This window comes from Melospiza georgiana, chromosome 8 (genome assembly GCF_028018845.1).
Source record: "Melospiza georgiana isolate bMelGeo1 chromosome 8, bMelGeo1.pri, whole genome shotgun sequence".
NCBI classification, from domain to species: domain Eukaryota; kingdom Metazoa; phylum Chordata; class Aves; order Passeriformes; family Passerellidae; genus Melospiza; species Melospiza georgiana.
Window position 1 is genome coordinate 33,728,659 of NC_080437.1, and position 17,898 is coordinate 33,746,556.

The following is a 17,898-nucleotide window of genomic DNA, read 5'->3' on the forward strand; positions in this document are numbered from 1 at the left end:
AAGGAAATGATGAAACAATCCAAGTATTCACTATAAACCAGGCTGAGTTTCCTTCTCTCCCATCAGGTCATCTGTGTTTCCCAGAGCTGCTTCTGCAGCTCCTCTTCCTCCTCAAGGCCCTCCTGTCTCGAGCCTGGCATGGCCAAGGGGAGCCACAACCCCCCAGAGAACACAGGGAACAGCAGGAGAGGAAGGGCTGAGCAGCAGCAGCTCCTGCCAGTGCACAGGCAATGGGAACCCCAAGCATTTTGGTGTTTTTTCGCATTGTGTGCAGTGCAACCTTCAGTTCATCATTGCCCAGAAAGCCCAAAAAAGCCCCCAGTGAGCTAAGCTGCATGTGAGCAGCCTTAAGCTACCCTTAAACTTCTATTTTATGCCATATTTAATGACTTTGCCTTCAATATATATAAAAAACATATATATTATTATTATTAATTTCTTATATATTTATTTATATATATAATGACTTTGCCTTTTATATATTTTATATTATGTAGAATATTATATAGTCGATTATATATATAATTCGAAAGAAAGGAATTATAATATAGAAGTATATAGAATATATTTTAGAATATATTTGTATATATATTTTATATATTTAAATATATATATTTAGATATTTATAATATAATTCTTTCTATATATATATATAGAAATATAGAAAGAAATTATAATATATATTATATATACAATATATATAATATGTATTATATATATAATGTATAATATATAATATATAATATATAATATATAATATATAATATATAATATATAATATATAATATATAATATATAATATATAATATATAATATATAATATATTATATATTATATATATTATATTATATATAATATATTATACATTATACATTATACATTGTATATTATACATTATACATTATACATTGTATATTATATATTATATATTGTATATTGTATATTATATATTATATATTATATATTATACATTATATATTATATATTATATATTATATATTATATATTATATATTATATATTATATATTATATATTATATATTATATATTATATATTATATATTATATATTATATAAAATAGTTTCTTTCTGGGGGACAGAAATTTATATATATATAAATATATATTATCGTGTCTGATCAGAGTGGTCACCAGACTCCAGGTGCCAGAGCTGTCCCAAAGGAGGAAAAGGATGAGTCCAGCACCAGAAAAAGAGCTCTGGCTGCAGCATCACACACAGGAGAGCACAGGCCCCACTGCTGGGAGCTCAAGTGTTGCAGCTTTGCAGTGAAGGGCAAAGATGTTTGAGGGAGGATCCTGCAGGGTGTTCTTGCCTGCCCTCCCCTGGCATTTTAAATGTCCCCATCAGGTCAGCAGCAGGAAACTGCAGGGACCAGGACAGGCACACATCTGATCTAGGCACATCTTCCAGTGAAGTACAGTTTTTTCATTTTTTAAACTCTTTTTCAATAAAGAGATTGGTTTAGTGGTTCTTTATCCCAGTGTCATGGAATCACAGAATGCTTTAGGTTGGAAGGGACCTTAAAGATCATCCTGTTCCACCCCTGCCATGGGCAGGGACACCTTCCACTGTCCCACTCCAAGCCCCAGTGTCCACCCTGGCCTTGGATCTCCAGGGGTGCAGCCCCAGCTCTCTGGGCACCCTGTTCCAGGGCCTGCCACCCTCACAGGAAAGAATTTCTTGTTAATATCTGATATAAGCCTGCCCTCCTTCAGTGCCTTGATTTTTTATTTTTAAAATATAAAGCTGGGAAAGTCTCCAAGGCTTTGGACTAAATAAAAATCTTCCCTCGGCTCCCCTGCTTGGCAGGTTTTCACTTCTAATACAACACAGATAAGAGAGGTGTTTTTTTGGCTCTCATACCTACAATAAGATTATTCCCCAGCATATGTTTCCATCAGTCATGAAAGCACTCTTTTCTTGTCACACAGCCTCACAGAGCTGGGAAGGTGCCTCAGGTGACAGAAGGGCATCTTTTGGTACAAACTTTCCCATCACAAACAATCCCTTTTGGTACCATCCCTGTCAGCACCTGAGGGTCAGGGAAGGAAGCTGATGAGTCTCCTTTGATTTCTGAGCAAAACAGGCACAAAGGAACCTGCCCATCCCAAAATAAGTCCCACTCCTCTCTTTCTGTCCCTTTCTTGGACTGTTTCTCCCCACTGCCCTGCTCCTTCCATGGGGCACAGCTCAGTCCTCCAGGAGGTGTTTTCAGGAGACATTAACCTGCCCATCTTTGCTCCTGGCAGGCAGAAATGTGCCTGTTTCTCCTCAAATCTCAGCAGTAACCCAGGAGGAGCCTGGTCCTGCTCTCTCAGCACCAATCCTGCTCTTCCTGCAGACCCTCAGGGCTCTGCACGCCAATTTTTTATGGGAAAGACTCAAACACAAAATTTGACCCATGGCAGGGGAACTGAAACTCAACAATCTTGAAGGTCCATTCCAACCTTCTGTAATCTGGTGTTTCTGTGGTTTAAAAAACCCCCAAAACCCCAAGATGACTGTGAATACCAGCCATAAATAGAGTGTCAAGATCTGCTGTAAACTCCTAACAGAGCTGAACTAAAAAGAGAAGCATGACAGGGTGAAGCAGTGCAGCTCTGGCGTTGAGAGGAACAGCAATGTCAAGAGGATGAGTAAAGAAAAGAGTAAGGCTTTGCTTCATAATTACCTACCTAGCACAGAACAATGTGGAATAAATATAGAAACCTTATTGCCAAATAAGCACCTACTCCCACAAGCACATTAAAAGAAATTAAACAAAAAAAAATCCCCACAAAAAATTCAGCTGTTGAAAGGAAAATATGATTTTTCTAAGATACGAGTGACATTTTTTCTGGTTTGCCTTCAATTATGTGTCACATTCATTTTCTAAGGAGAGTTCTGACTGAATGGATCTCTCAGAGTGACTGTGCATCTCTTGCACACTTGTGCCAAAGGTCCAGCAGCACAAGTGCCATTATCTGCTCACACAAAGCTGTGAGGCTCAGTGACAAATTAAAAGGCCAAACAAACACGTGAAGAGCAGGAAAAAACCCCAAATCCTCACCTCCAGTTCCTGTATCCCTCTCATACATTCCACAACAGTCACAGAGGAGTAAATGCAGACAAGTCTGGGCAAAACACTTATTTCTCTGTGCCATGAGAATTCTCTAGCACAAGCAGTGGCCAGAAAGCTCAAAAATAGTATATTTTTAATATACACTATATATATATATGCATAATTATATGCATATATGTAATTAAGTAATATTTTTTAAAATTAATTCTAAATATATATAAATTTATAAATAATATGTTCACATATATAATACCTATGTAAATATATATAGTACTATAAAGTTTGTTTTATCTGCTCACAAAAATCGCGTTGTTTAGGAATTACAGCAAATACTTGGTGATCACATAGGGATTAAGACATCTCATAGAAGCATGGTTATTTAAAACTAAATTAAAAAGGTCCCTAAAACTACAACCTAAGCTAATCCAGTTAAATATTGGGAAAGAATGAGGAAGTTTAACACAAGCAAATATGACAAGGTGAGTGTAAAGGCCCAGATGTAGATCATTACTAGAGAAGTTTGCTACCCTTAAACATCTATTTTATGCCATATGTAATGACTTTGCCTTATATATAGATGCAAATATATCAATATAAATATGTATTTTTATATATAATGACTTTGCCTTTTTATATATAGAAATAAGTATTTTATATATATTATATTATATTATATTATATTATATTATATTATATTATATTATATTATATTAGTAATTATATTATATATAAATATTAATTAAATATAAATATAAATATAAATATAAATATAAATATAAATAAATATAAATATAAATATAAATATAAATATAAATATAAATATAAATATAAATATAAATATAAATATAAATATAAATATAAATATAAATATATATAAATATAAATATATATAAATATAAATATAAATATAAATATATATATATAAATATATATAATGACTGCTGCCCCATTCAATGACTTGATGTCTCACAGCATTTCCAATCTGGTTTTTTGGGTTTTTCCTAAAGAACCAAAGCACATCAGGACATGAATTCCTTGTTCTGAGAGGTCAGAGTGCCTTGGAGAAAAGTCAGGGTGTACTTACGACCAGAGGGAGTTTCTTCCCTGGGTGATGACTCCAGTGAATTTTGTCAGCCTTCGAGCATCGACTTCAATCCACTGGTAGGGGTCATTTCTTCCTGCACACCAAGCACCATCATAAAAATCATTTTCGTTAACACCTGCCTGAAAAGAAGGCAAAGCTGACCATAAATCAGAGCTAAGAAACTGTAGGTTTTTCATGGGAGAAAGAAAGGAACACATCATTCATCCCCCTCACTTTAAGACCCTTGAGGCCCTCACCAAAATATTTCCTTACTCAAGGCAGGGCAGGAAATTCTGGGAAGTCCCTTTGAAAACTCAGAATGTTTACACATAAATTTCAGTCAGAAAAGATAAACAGAGCTTCAGTCTGTTCTTGTGGCCTGATAGAGCCACAGATCCAGAGCCACAGCCTTTATCCAGAACAAATTATTCACATGGTCTGCAGAGTTTGGAAAGTCCTAAAAAGCCAGCTCCAGCCCATATAACAATGGTGATTAGAAAATCAGTGATTAGAAAATCTTGTTTTCCCAAAGCAGAGTGCAGGGCATGAGGGAACAGCAGCACCACCTCCCACCAGAACCAGAATTATTAATTTTCATAGCCAGGGTGGCAAAGGTTAAAAATTCAGGAATGTCTGGCTTCTCCCCAACTGGAGCACCAACCTGTTTCCCAGTTTCTGCTGGAAACCCACCACAAACAGCTTTCCCAGCATTTCAAACAAATAGTTGAAGGTATTTTGGGTAAGCTGTTTTCCAAATAAATCTGAACTAGAATTTAATGAAACATAGCATCTGAAGCTTTCAGAGATTTATTTTCCTTCTAAAGCCCAGGAAATGTTTGGCACCAAGCTGGATGCTGGCATAAAGAGCAGAGAAGCTTTGCCATGTGGTCCTCTGAGGCTACTTGTATTTTTGTGGTATTTCATCTGTGGTTTATGTGGATTTATCATTGCCATCCATGCAATTCCAGGAATGGAGATCATTAAATAGTTCCCAAATTAAAATGAAGAGGTTTACAGACTTTTCTACCCAAAAGGGTGGCTCTAACTCAGAGAGGATGCAGTGGTTAATCCCTTTTCCCAGTGTGGTATCTGGAGGACATGCTCCAAAACACAAGACACGGATTCAATTCCTAAAACATCTCATTTTCTCATTTTCAGGACTGAAATAAGGCAACTTAAAAATCACTTGTTTTCCTACATCTACCAAAATTAAATCAAGCCCCCTATTTCTGTGCATTAGCTCTGATATTTTAAGGAGAAGATTGCATAAAAGTCAAATAAGAAAACACAGAGAAAAAAGCCTGTTAACAATGGGAGATAAATTCTTCAGGGAGAGCAGAACAACGGGAAAACATGAGAACACAAACATGGTCACTGACCTGAGTTATAACCCTTGGCAAGAAAAGGTTTCAATGCATTTTAAAGTAAGATGGAATTTGAAGTAGCCTGAGGCTTTAGAACCTTGCCAGGGAGTGTTAAGATCTGCAGAGCACCTTGAACCAGCATCCTGCTAATCCCTTCACACTGGAAATTCCAGCAGCTCCTGCAGAACAAGCGCCCCTCTCTCCCAATCCCTGCTCCTTTTTAAGCTGAGGATATTTCCCTTGGTGTGATGCTCATCAGGGAACAAACCTCTCCTCCATATTGCAATGAGAAGTGGAAAGTAGAGGAAAAAAATATGGGAAAAGTGCTTATTAAAATGAAAAACCCTCCCACCTAAATTACATTTATGAGTATCCATGGTTTCAACTGGGTTTAAATAAATTTCAGCTGAAATTGCTTATGAAATATGAGGAGTTTTAGTTATCCACAGCTTAAAATACTCTGGCCTTAAATAGGGGCAAAGATCCCATTAAAATAAAGTAAAAAGAAGAAGAAGAAGAGGAAAAAGAGGAGGAAGAAGATGAAACCCCATGCTGCTACTTCTTCCTGCTCTCTTATTTTCTGATAGCAGCTTCTCTGAAGCTAAAAAAAAAAAAAAGGTTTTTACTGGGTAAAAAGAAGGAGGTGTCTGTGTCTAATCACCACAAAATACTATGTGAAAAACAGGAGTTTAATCAATGAGAAGTTATTTTTAGAAATGTATCTGAAGGGAAAAAATTGAAGAAATTTATGCTACAATTTGTCAAGCTTCAAGTCTATATTTTTTTCTGAAGGTGCTTTCTCTCCCTATGGCCACTTCAAAAACTGTTTCTATAAAATAAAAACTTATAGATTCAATCAAGTATTTAGTAATTAGAATTCCTATTAAATTTCTTTGGGAAAATGCTCATTCCTGAAAGATCTTGTACAGTTTTCACCAAGTACTCTATCAAATAATACAGATCAAGATCTTTCCTCCACAAAGTGTTTACTTGAATTTGAAAAATCCATATTGAATTACTGGAAAAAGCAGATTCAAGTTATGCCATGGGGACTTAAATTATCTTCATAAGCAGGAGACTGAAAGACTGAAACAGCTGATGAAAACTGGAAGCCAGGGCTAAGTCTTTTTCCTTTCACAGAATATTCAAGAATAACTCCAAGTCTAACCCAGTTTGTGCTTCACTTGCAGCCAAATGCAAAAAATATTTCTCAATATACAGTGTCTTATTAAAAAAAACCAAACCCTTTTGGACAGAGGAAAAGAGATTTTTTTTTGTCCCTCACAAATCAGTTATTCCCAAGTGTGAAAGCTGAAAAATGTAATTCAGCTAAACCAAATGAGCTGCTTATTAGGTATCCAGAAAATAATATGAAGGTTATAAATTCCTTTACAAATAATATGACTTTGCATTTTAATTCATGTTTGTCTTCCAAATTAGATGTGTGCAAGAATAAAAACTTGCTCACAATATCAATGTTGTCCTCATTATTCTATAATGAGGAGAAAGATGACACTACCAAAATGTACTCAAATAAAGAAAGAAACTCCAGTCTTCTGCCTCAAATCAGCTGGAGTAGCAGTAAAAATACACCAAATATCAAACCACCTCTGCTTAAACTCTTTTCCATTCCCAGCAGGATGATCAAAAAAATTATTTTACCACAGGAAGTTTGGGAGGGGAAAAAAAAAACGAGCATTACTCATCACAGGTATTTATAGCAACAACTGCCAGTAGGGAAGAACTGAAACACACGGGCTGCAAGTAAACCTTCGACAATTTTGCCTTTTCCTTGTGATTTGATGATGCAGCTTTTCAAAGGGAGCAAAGACCTGGAATGACAATCATGGAACCATGGAATGGGTTGGGTTGGGAGGGAGATTAAATCCTATTGAGTTTCAACCCCTGCCATGGCAGGGACACCTTCCACTGTCCCAGGCTGCTCCAAGCCCTGTCCAGCCTGGCCTTGGGCACTGCCAGGGATCCGGGGGCAGCCACAGTTGGAAATCCATTCCAGTCCTCCCCACCTTCACAGGGAACAATTCCCAATTCCCAATATCCCATCCATGCCTGCCCTCTGGCACTGGGAGCCATTCCCTGTGTCCTGTCCCTCCATCCCTTGTCCCCAGTCCCTCTCCAGCTCTCTTGGAGCCCCTCTGGGCACAGGGAGGTCTCCTTTAGACAAAAATGCCTGAGTTTGCAGACATGATGTTGCTTTACTTGGGTTATCTTCAGTGTTTGGGTTTCTCCAACCAGGAAAAAGAGGAAGGGAAAGAAACATAGTTTGACAAATTATTTATCCACTCTTAATTATCATGTAAGTGACAAATACTAATGAATTTCATCCCTGAAGGCAGAGAGCCTCAATTAATATTATTTTATGCCATGATTTCCCTTGATGATGTTAAATTACTCCTGGTTTATCACTAGTGCGGTTAGATCTCCAAAAATTGGCTCTCTGCTAACATGGCTCGTGCCCTTGAGAAATCCCACCTTAATCCCCACACTCAGGCAGGACTGGGAGGAAAATCAGGGCCCACACAATTCAAGGGCACAAGAGAAGCAGATCCTGCAAAGTCTTACCCAATTTTAAGCCTGTCCTTCTCTGGAATAAAGCACACACCAACTGGTTCATTTCATGTGCTTCAGATAATCTAAACAGGAAAAGTGAAATAACCAAAACAAACCCTGACAAGCTTTGGAAAAACTCAATTATTCTGCAAATTGTCTGAGAACCGAGGCAGTGCCAGTTACCTGGGGAGAGCCCTGAGCTTCTCAGCTGACTTTGCATCAGATGGTGAGGTTGGGCAGAGAGAGGATTTTGTATTATTCTGGGGGGGAGCACCGCAGTTCCAAGAACATTGTCACAACTCCGTGGTGAAATGCAGATCACTGGACAGGGGCAGCAGCCCATAAAGCTGCTTGTCACCATCCCCACAGCATAACATGTTCACAGAATTCCAGTGGCACAGCGGTGGCTCTGAGCTGGCCAAGTGTTTTCCTTCAAGTACAGCTCTGAACAGCAGGAAAACACAGCAGCTTTTTGCCTTTCCCAGCTCACTGCAACCTCCTGTGCTGAGCAGCAAAGAGAAAGCACCAGGGAGCTCATCACCCGCCTGGCACATCAGCCACCTGCAGCACCTGTCCCTGGATAAAGCAAATTCCCTCTAAATATGAGTGAAATTCAGAAATCTTCATGCACTGAAACCCCAGTGACAGGGACATGCAGATTCCAGGTTTAGAAAAGTTTTAGTGCTATTCATTTTTATCTAAGCCCAAAGAAAATGGTTTTTAAAGAAAAATAAAGGCAAGCCCAATTTTTTTAACAGTAACTTTATGTGCTGAGGGGGTTCAGGGAATTACTCCATCTATAGTTTCAGTAGGGGTAAAAAAAATGGTCTAATCCAAGATTTGGGAAATTTCAGGAAGAGCTGAGTGGCATTTTTCTTCTGCTTTGCTTCCCAGTAAAACACTGTGCCCTTGACTTCTCTGGAGATGATATTTAGAGGAAACATCAGTCATTGGTAACACTCTATTTATTAAATATATATACATTATATATTTATTTATCACCTCTCTGTTTATTTTAACACACTACTGGTGATGACAGGACTGGATGGACTCCTGCTCTAAACCAGTGTGGTCATGTGTTTAAATAAATTGAACTTCAACAGCAGCATGAGAAACAAGTAGCCAGAACCAACAGAGAACTCAGAGGTGTGCATCACAGTCCTTGGTTTTATGCCATTATATAAACAAGACTGAAATAAAATAACTAAGAACACCCCCTGAATATCACCTGCATTCCATTTTTTGATCATGAGGGGTTTTTTTCCTAGCAGAAAATATCAAAGTCAATGAATATGAAGGCTGCAGGTGAGAGCTCACCTTGCACACAACCCCATGGACCTGGGTTAGAAAGGAAGGGCCTGCATGGACCTGGATTGGGCCCATTCCCACTCTGGCCTGGCTGCCTGCCATCCCCCTTTTCCAGCTGCCTTTTCCAAACTGGTTTCCTCAGCTTTCTGACCAACTTTAATACATTAAAACAAACACTGAAAAAAAATTAGGAGGCCTATGCAGGCATTTTCCTCAGAGAGATGTTTGTGCAGAGGCAGAGTGGTTTAAAAATTGGTTGAAAAATCAAAACTTGATTGGTTGAAATCAGTCCCTCTACCAGAGTGAACCACATGGAATGTGGCACTGCTGATGAGAGCTCATCCCTCCTAGTCCCAGCCTAAGCATCAAATCCCTTCAGCTGGGGAGAAACACAAATGGAGGGGTCTGAAATGAAAGCTAAATTAAACAAACTCCAGAGATCTTTCACGGTTGGCTCAGTGCTGATATCCTGTTTATGACTTTAAGTGTTCTGCTTTATCATGCAAAGTAACATTTTTAGTCTGGACAGACTGTAATTCAGAGAACAGCCCTAATAATAAAGTGGGAAATAGAAACATGAGAAATGGGACAATGGCATTTGGTCCTGCAAAGCACCTAAACACATTTTTAATCTGAAACAAAAGATGCTAAACAGGGTTCTGTGTTAGAGAGTCCGGAAGTGAAGCATTTTTTCGATGGTATAATCACTGCTTCTGAAAACAACTTACTTAGGCAAAGGGTTTCACTTGAAACCACACTTTCAATTGACCATTGTCATTAACTACAGACAGACAACAAAGGAAAAAGCAACTTGCTGTGAGAGCTTCCTTGCAGGCTGGTAAAGGCAACAGGGTGTTGGGATCTTTAGCTGGTCTCAGTGACCCTAAGAAAAGTTAGAAAGTCTCTTTTCCCAGCCCAGTGCTTGAAGAAGGAGTCAGGGCTCTCCATTTCTCGGTCTCAAGGTTGTTTATTGTTCCTTATCTATAAAAACTTTTTTCCTGCCCTGCCAAGGTCCTCTTAGCAAGACAGTCCAGGCACTCTGCCTGCCCCCAGGGCATTGTTATGTCTTTACACTAAAAACTACGTGTGCAATATTTACAATAACTTCCCAATACCTATTACCTGTGTTAGACAGTGAGCTTCTACTCTAAACCAATCTAAAAGTGCCAACACCACAGCAGAAGATGGAGGCCAAGAAGAAGAAGGAGAAAGGCTGGATGTACCCAGATTCCTCCATTTTGCCCCCTGAACCCCCATACCAACCAGAAACCCCAAAATCTACTTTTTCACCCCGTGAGAAACTCACTATTATTCTACTTAAAGTGTTGTGGCTTGCAGATCTTCATATAAGGTTGGTTACTTGCTCCATGGGTCATAATCAAACCCACAGGGGCACCCTGGGCTCTGTGCCAGGGTCTCTGAGCCCCCTGGCAGGGGTTTGGGCAATCCAGGACAGCCAGAGGGATGTTCTAGGTTCCCACAGCAGGGAAAGGAGCTGCCTCCACCTTTGCCTGCTCAGAGTCAGGATCTGCACACCAAGCCTGGAGATCTCCCCAACTATCCCACGAACCCAAAGGTTATCCACCAAACCCCCTCCCTTGCGCAGCCCCAGCGCTTCCCCTCCATTTGAATTACATGAGCTGACAAAGCAGTCAGAACCAATAAGTGTCCACTGGTTCTCTTTATTCAGCAGCACAACCTGGAGCCATTCTGGCACTCGGGAGGAGGAATTGCTGTTACCTGGATGTTGAGCCTCCCTCGGTGGGCCCCGAGGCCGTAGCGCTTGGCCGTGGAGGCATGGAGCTGGAAGTCAGTAATTTTCAATGTCTCCAGACCGAGTGGAGGGCAATCTACAAAACAAAACATTGATTAAGTTTTAATTGAACAGGAAAACGACAAAAAACAAACCAACGAAACAACACCAAACAAACAAGCATTCACAGTTCCTGGATTTCGGCAGTGCCAAGCTGGCTGGGCCCTCGCTGGGCCGGAGGAGCAGAGCAGTGCTGAGGGCAATGAGGAATGGCAGCTCTCAGAAAATCAGTGAGGCAATGCAGATTTACACCCTTTGCAGGGGCTCAGAGAGTTATTGCTGCTTGCTCTGTGCTTCAGTTTCTCACAGATATGCACAGTATTTCCTGTCAAGTGCTTTTCACCAGCAAAACGCCCTTTTTATTTTTACTTTTTGTATTTTCTTTTTCATCTCTTGCTTGGATTTTTTTTCTCCCTCCCTGTACTCATTCCAAGCTACTGTATGAAATTATGTTTCTAATTAAAATCTCTTCTGGAAGCTTCACTCATAGTTCCTCCCATTGCACAACAGCATCTGTTCCAGAGGTCTGGGAGCCCAGAGAGAGCTGAGCTCTGCAGAGGTGGTGATTAAACACAAACAGAACAATTTTGACCCAAGGACAATCTCTCTAAGCCCCAAATTCTGCACATCCTTGAGGACAGAAAAGGAAATGCAAGCACTTCAGCAAAGCAGTTCTTGGAGCTCTTTGGAGGTTGGGAAAAATCTGCTCTGTGATTATCAGACAAATATTTGGCTTTTTAATCACTCACCAAAATGTCATGAGGTTATCAAAGTATGAAAGAATCATTTATGGTGGGAAAGCCCTCAAAAATAATCAGGTTCAACCATTCCCTCATCACTGAAATGTTCACCACTACTGCCCCCAAATGCCACATGCACATCTCTGTTAAATCCCTGCAGGGATGGGGACTCTGCCCTGGACAGGGAATGTACCTGGTTGTATTTAACTTTCAGGTTGTCTTTAACTTTCAGGTGCAATTTTGCATTATTAGGCACAAACTGGCAATGTGTGAGATTTCCCAGATTCCTCCTTAGTTCCCAACAAATTAAAAACCCTCAGGAAAAATGTGACAATCAATTGACACAAAATGTGGCTGTCAATTCATGCTGCTGTTTCTTTGGTCATCCTTAGGAAGTTCCCACACAAATCCAGGGCCAAATGTCTCCTTCAGAAGTAGTAAAGACATAAAGTAAAAATGAATATATTTTCTGAAGTACCAACAGTGATCTTAGTGTTACATAAGAGCTGAAATGTAGACAGCTCCTCATTTCAAAGAGCCTTCAATTCAATTATCCAAAACAGAGATGAAACAGGATGTGTAATGAAAGGCAGAGGAAGGAATAGCTGGGAGGATTTTGGGATGATTGTCTGATTGTTTTAATTTCATTTCCTTATAGAGTGTTGCATCTTTCATCATACTCCAAGTGGAAGTGTCAGGCTCTGACAGATCTCCTCTGGGAGTAAATTACATTGTTGGGAACTGCCTGCCTCTTTTAACAAGTTTGGTCCTCAAGACAGGTTTGGAAATCAACCTCATGGTGCATGGTGCATTCAATACTTGAATGAAAATAAATGAAAATACTTTCTTCCACTGTTGGCTCCTCTTTGTCCAGTGGACATCCCAAACTGGGAGCAGAGCAGCAGGATTTGCATTCAAAGACCTGTAGATATTTATTTATTTTCAATGTTGGGATTCATGCAGTTTTCCACAAGAGAAAATGTTTGATTTTTATTTAAAATAAAATTATGTTTTCTCTTAATAGTCATATTGTTTGAATATTAGCACTTTAGGAATATAAATGTTTTCCATATGCATACAAATTCCAACATCAATAAAGGGATGAAAAGAGAAGCATGTAGACTAAAACAACAACATGTAATGTACAGAGATGGTGGGGACAAATTTTTCAATATAGCTTCTTCTGATTACCTCAAATTTACTCATTTTAATACAACAAAATCCACCTGAAGTTGCCATATCACTACTGAAAAAAAATAATTCTGAGTCATACTGAGAATTTAATTTTGGATAAATTATTTTGTTGGGGTGTGTGTCCCCTGCTTCTTGGAGCTACTGGAGATAATCAGGACAGCCTAGTTTTGAAAAACATACAGGAAAAAAAAACTGATTTATGGCATTCATAAAAATTTACTTTTTAAAGGATTGCTTTAATACATTTTATTTAACTTGAAGAAATATTTCACAAACCAATGAAAATTGCCACCCAATCAGCAGGGTTGTCTTAATGATTTTGTACTCTCTGTGCCAGTTTGAAAAAACCTTGGGGAAGCCACAGAAATTGGACAGCAGGAATGACCAGAGATTGTGTGAATCTATTGCATAATGGATTCAGCTGGAAATGACCCAATTATTTGGTTATTTCTTTAACCAGCTGAAAATTTAATCATTATAAAACACGTGGAATTCAACTGTGGCTTTGAGATATTGAAATACACGTGTTGTGTACATAAGAACTTAATAAATAAATGCAGCTACAGCATTTCTGGTTTAGAGGGACAAAAAGCAAACATTAAGGTTGAAGATGCAGTGAAGGGGCTGCTGTGGACATTTCTCCCCTCCTGGTCCATATCCAAACATGATTTTGTGTGTGATTTGCAGCCATGGATAGGTATTCACTTTAGAAATGAGCATTAATAAGGTGTCTGGATCAAATGAATTAATTCCACTAAACAGAGACAGGGCTTGGATTCAGAGTTAATAACATTTGTCTGTGGGAGGGTGTTCTTGTGAGGTTTCCTGCAGTAATGCTGAATGGCCACATCTCAGTGTCCTTTATTGCCAATTATTCTTCCCCCAGGAGTCCCAGCAGGGCACCAAGGCAGTTCTGGTACCTGGGGGAAATCCCTGACCATTAAAATCAGCAGGAGAAACAGCCAGGAACCACCTCAGTCTCCATTTCATCTCTTGAAATCTGAATTTGCCTCTTATTCCAGGTTTGCCTCCAGCAGGAACACACCTGGGTGTGCAGCTGAGCTCCCTGCCCAAGCCAGCAGGGGCTCCCTTTGCAGTCTCACTGTGGGGGGATATTTGAAAGCAGTTTCATCCTCATGATGGCTTTGTCCTGTGGCTGCAGCATCTTCCACTGGAGCCCTGGTCAAACCCCACCTTCTGCAGAGCCAGCCTGGTTTCCTTCACTCCTGCAGGGCAATTGCAGCTGCTGTGCTGCAATTTCAGCTGCTCTGCATCACACAGCTGTAGGAGCAGGCCAGGAAAACACTTGTGCTCATCTCTGTTACTTAAATTACTCATTTATTTTATTTCCTTCTGGTCTAAATAAAGAATGCCAGATAAGTCCAGACTGCCTTCGTGGCTCTTGTATCCAATAAAGATGCATTTAGGAAATCATTCTGTCCTCCTCTTTCAGAGGCAAAGCAGACAAACAATTCTTTTACTTAAAGAGAATTTCCCATCAATTTTGGAATATGTTCCAAAATGGAACATATTCCAGCTTTTCAAATAAATAAATATATATATATATGTATATTCCTGCTGTTCAAATGGAAGGGCAGAGAGAAGCACCATGTTTCCTCTTCAGTTCCTGCAAGTCTGTGCTGGTCTAACTCCTCATGAGCACAGATACTGGGATCTGGAAATGGAGAAATATCAGCTCTGTGCAGCCTGACAATCTCCTGTCCCAGGGGAGATACAGGGTTTAAATCTTGTTTAAACAGAGCACTTCAACATGCCATTAAGAGGCAAAATTGTGAATTTACCTACAGATACAGGTAAATTAAGCACACAAATAAATGTCTGTTTTGTGGGAATTAGGACTTTAATGTTCGTTGTACCATTCATACTATTCTTAGGTCTTGATGGTCTCACACAAAAATTTCTTAATGAGGCCAATATCATAAATTTTGCCCTAGCAGCTAAATTTAGAGGTTTTCCTATGAAAAGTGTGGTTGATAATTCATCTTCCAACAGCAGAAACTTTTAATGGGAGCTCTGGCAGTCGAATTTCCGTGGCTAAAGTTCTGCTTAGGTCACAGGTAGGCAAAGGACTTTAATACTGCAATGCACCTGCAAGGTGAAATAACAGCAAAAGAACATTTCTGACAACCTTCACCTTGCTGAAAATATCTTTTGATTATGTTTCTGTGATTGACAGCTTTTGTAAGGGCTGAGTTCAACAGAATAAAGTTTTCAATTTTCGAAAGAATTTTATATATATATATATATATATATATTACATAAATAATTTATATTTACTTATGAGGGAACGGAGGGGTGCAAATCTGGTCTCAATGTTGCTGTTTTGATGATGTGATCATGGAAGTGTGAAATTCCCACAGATGTTCATGACTCACACTCCACAGTTGCTTTTCCCTGGAAAAATGTCCATGGGTTTCAGTCTGGGTGCTTTTCTGACTCTGCTCGTATCTCAAGTGTTGCTAAGAACAATAACAAGTTTCTTTTCTGACCTGAATTCAGGCCACAGCCACCCTACACCCCAGATCATTTCAAGCAGCATCTTGAGGCAGCTTAAAGTTCCTCAAAGACCTTTTGCTTTTATTTACTTTTTCTGAAAAACCCATTCCCAGAGCACTGTGAGAGCAAAGCAAGCAAAGTGCACTTACAACAAATCCCCTGCTCAGAAGGTGAAACACTGAATTACAGTCCCAGGCCAAAGATCAAATAAAGAATTAAGGAGATGCCAACATTTCCTGTCCTAAGACCACATTAATTATTGGCTAATGTTGCACTAAAGCTGTATATTTTTCCAGGACAAGCACCAAATGCTGCATTGAGGTCTTCAATATCAGGAGGAAATATTTACCACAGCAGTGCAACCTACTCTTGTGATTGCTCCTGAAGATTCAAAAAGAAATAAAGAATAAATGAAGCATTCTCTGGGTTCTTTAGGTCAGGTCTGACATGAAACCAAATGAGATTCTGAAAGTGCACTTTTTTTTCATTTTCTCTCATTAACTTTTCACATTCTTTGCTCTCTCACAAGCCCAGGTTGTGGCTGGCTGCAGATGCAATGAAACATTTAGCAGGAAAAGCTTCTATTATTGCTGGCACAGCTGGAGGCAGCAGTTCCAGAGTGCCTGGGGGTTTTGTGGCCAAGCCTTCAGACTCAAGAGGTTCATCTAAACTCCAGACATCACATTCACTCCCTGAGCTGCCTTCTGCTGCCACCAGCCTGGCACAGGATGGGATTTGTTATGTGGCACAAGGTGCCCTCCAATTTGTACCCAGATCTGCAAAGATCTGCCCTCTCTCTCCAAAGTATTTCATTTAATCACGCTCAAAAAAACATATTATTTTTAATGGCCAAAGGAACCCAGCCTGAAAAATATCATATCAGCTCTTAACTTCTATTATGAGCTTTGACGAGGCTGAATTCTGTGCTATTAATTTTAAAATGCCTCCTCTGATGTTTTTTTTTCCTAAAGCACAGGGTGAAGAGTTTCTGTAATTCCAGCTAAAGCCACAAAACTGAGTACAGCCATCAAAAATGAGAACCATTCTTTTTTTCCCAGAGCCAAACAAACAGACAGCCAAAAAAATGGAGAACAAACCCGAGACAGACCACTTGCACAATGGCTGGGTACAGGACAAAAATTACCATTAAAAACACATCTTCATGCCAGAAATAGCTCAAAATACCAGGTCACTGAGGTGTAATGCAAGAGCAGAGATTCTACACTCAGAGCATTAATTGCAGCCATCAAAAATAAACATTAAAACTTGGAATACCATTAACAAGTATAAAACCAAGACAGAAATAACTCTGATCTTAAGATACAACCCGGGCTCAATAAATGAGACATCTTAGAAGTCAAGTATGCTCAAGTTTAACCATATAAGCAATCCAATTTGAGTGCATTTTACCAAAAAAAGGATAAATATTTAAGAAGTATGAGCATAAAACTGGCTTGTGGTGCAATTTTTCCCCTCTCCCTCCAGGAATTTTATACAGCAGTAAATATATCCAATATATCCATAGTTGGTATAGAAAATTCACTGGGCAGAGCGACAGCACAGTCATGAAATTCCTTGAACATAAATAAACTGGAAAGTATCCACAACTCCTGGTCCTAGAAATATACATTTACTGAACATTCTGGCTGGTTTTTGAGGATTTTGCAACACAGCCATTCTCAAAGTATGGATTTGAGGTGGTCCAAAGGAATTATACAAGTGAGAAGACACAGGAAAGGGGCTGTAAATGCTCCACCCTGAGAATCAGAACTGCTCACCTGGGGCTGAGACACACAAGAACAGCTTCAGAAATCCTTTGGGAACACCTAATTCCACTGGAATAAATGGCACTACTCTGATATCACCCAGCTTTCACCTTCCCACCCTCCCCACACACATGGAGCAGGAAAAACCTGAGAAACTCTAAAGTTCTCATTAGCAGTGAGGAGCCATTAAATTTCATCCCCACTGCTACAGTCACCTCCACTCCCAAGTGCTAAATTTACACTTGAGAAGGACTGAAATCAGCAGCTTCCCAGACAGCTCCACTTAATATTATTCAAATTTTAATCCGGTTCAACTCCAGCACAGACAAAACTACATTATTTTAGTTCTCAACAAGGCAGAAAATGAGCTGAAAATCACACTGAAACAGACACGTGAACTTCCTTTGATGATGTAGTTTAAACATGAGTGAATCATGGATGTGGATAGAATCACTTGGC

The 17,898-nt window shown here is 39.3% G+C and overlaps 1 protein-coding gene across 1 annotated transcript in view; it reads right to left on the minus strand.

Annotated features, from left to right (window-relative positions):
- The window catches only part of CPXM2 (carboxypeptidase X, M14 family member 2), a 66,126-nt gene that overhangs the window by 34,627 nt on the left and 13,601 nt on the right, over positions 1-17,898 (minus strand). The window contains exons 2-3 of the mRNA XM_058028871.1: positions 11,150-11,259; positions 4,167-4,306 (exon numbers count right to left, since the gene is read on the minus strand). Coding sequence (XP_057884854.1) covers positions 4,167-4,306; positions 11,150-11,259 — 250 coding nt within the window. The remainder of the gene's footprint in view (positions 1-4,166; positions 4,307-11,149; positions 11,260-17,898) is intronic.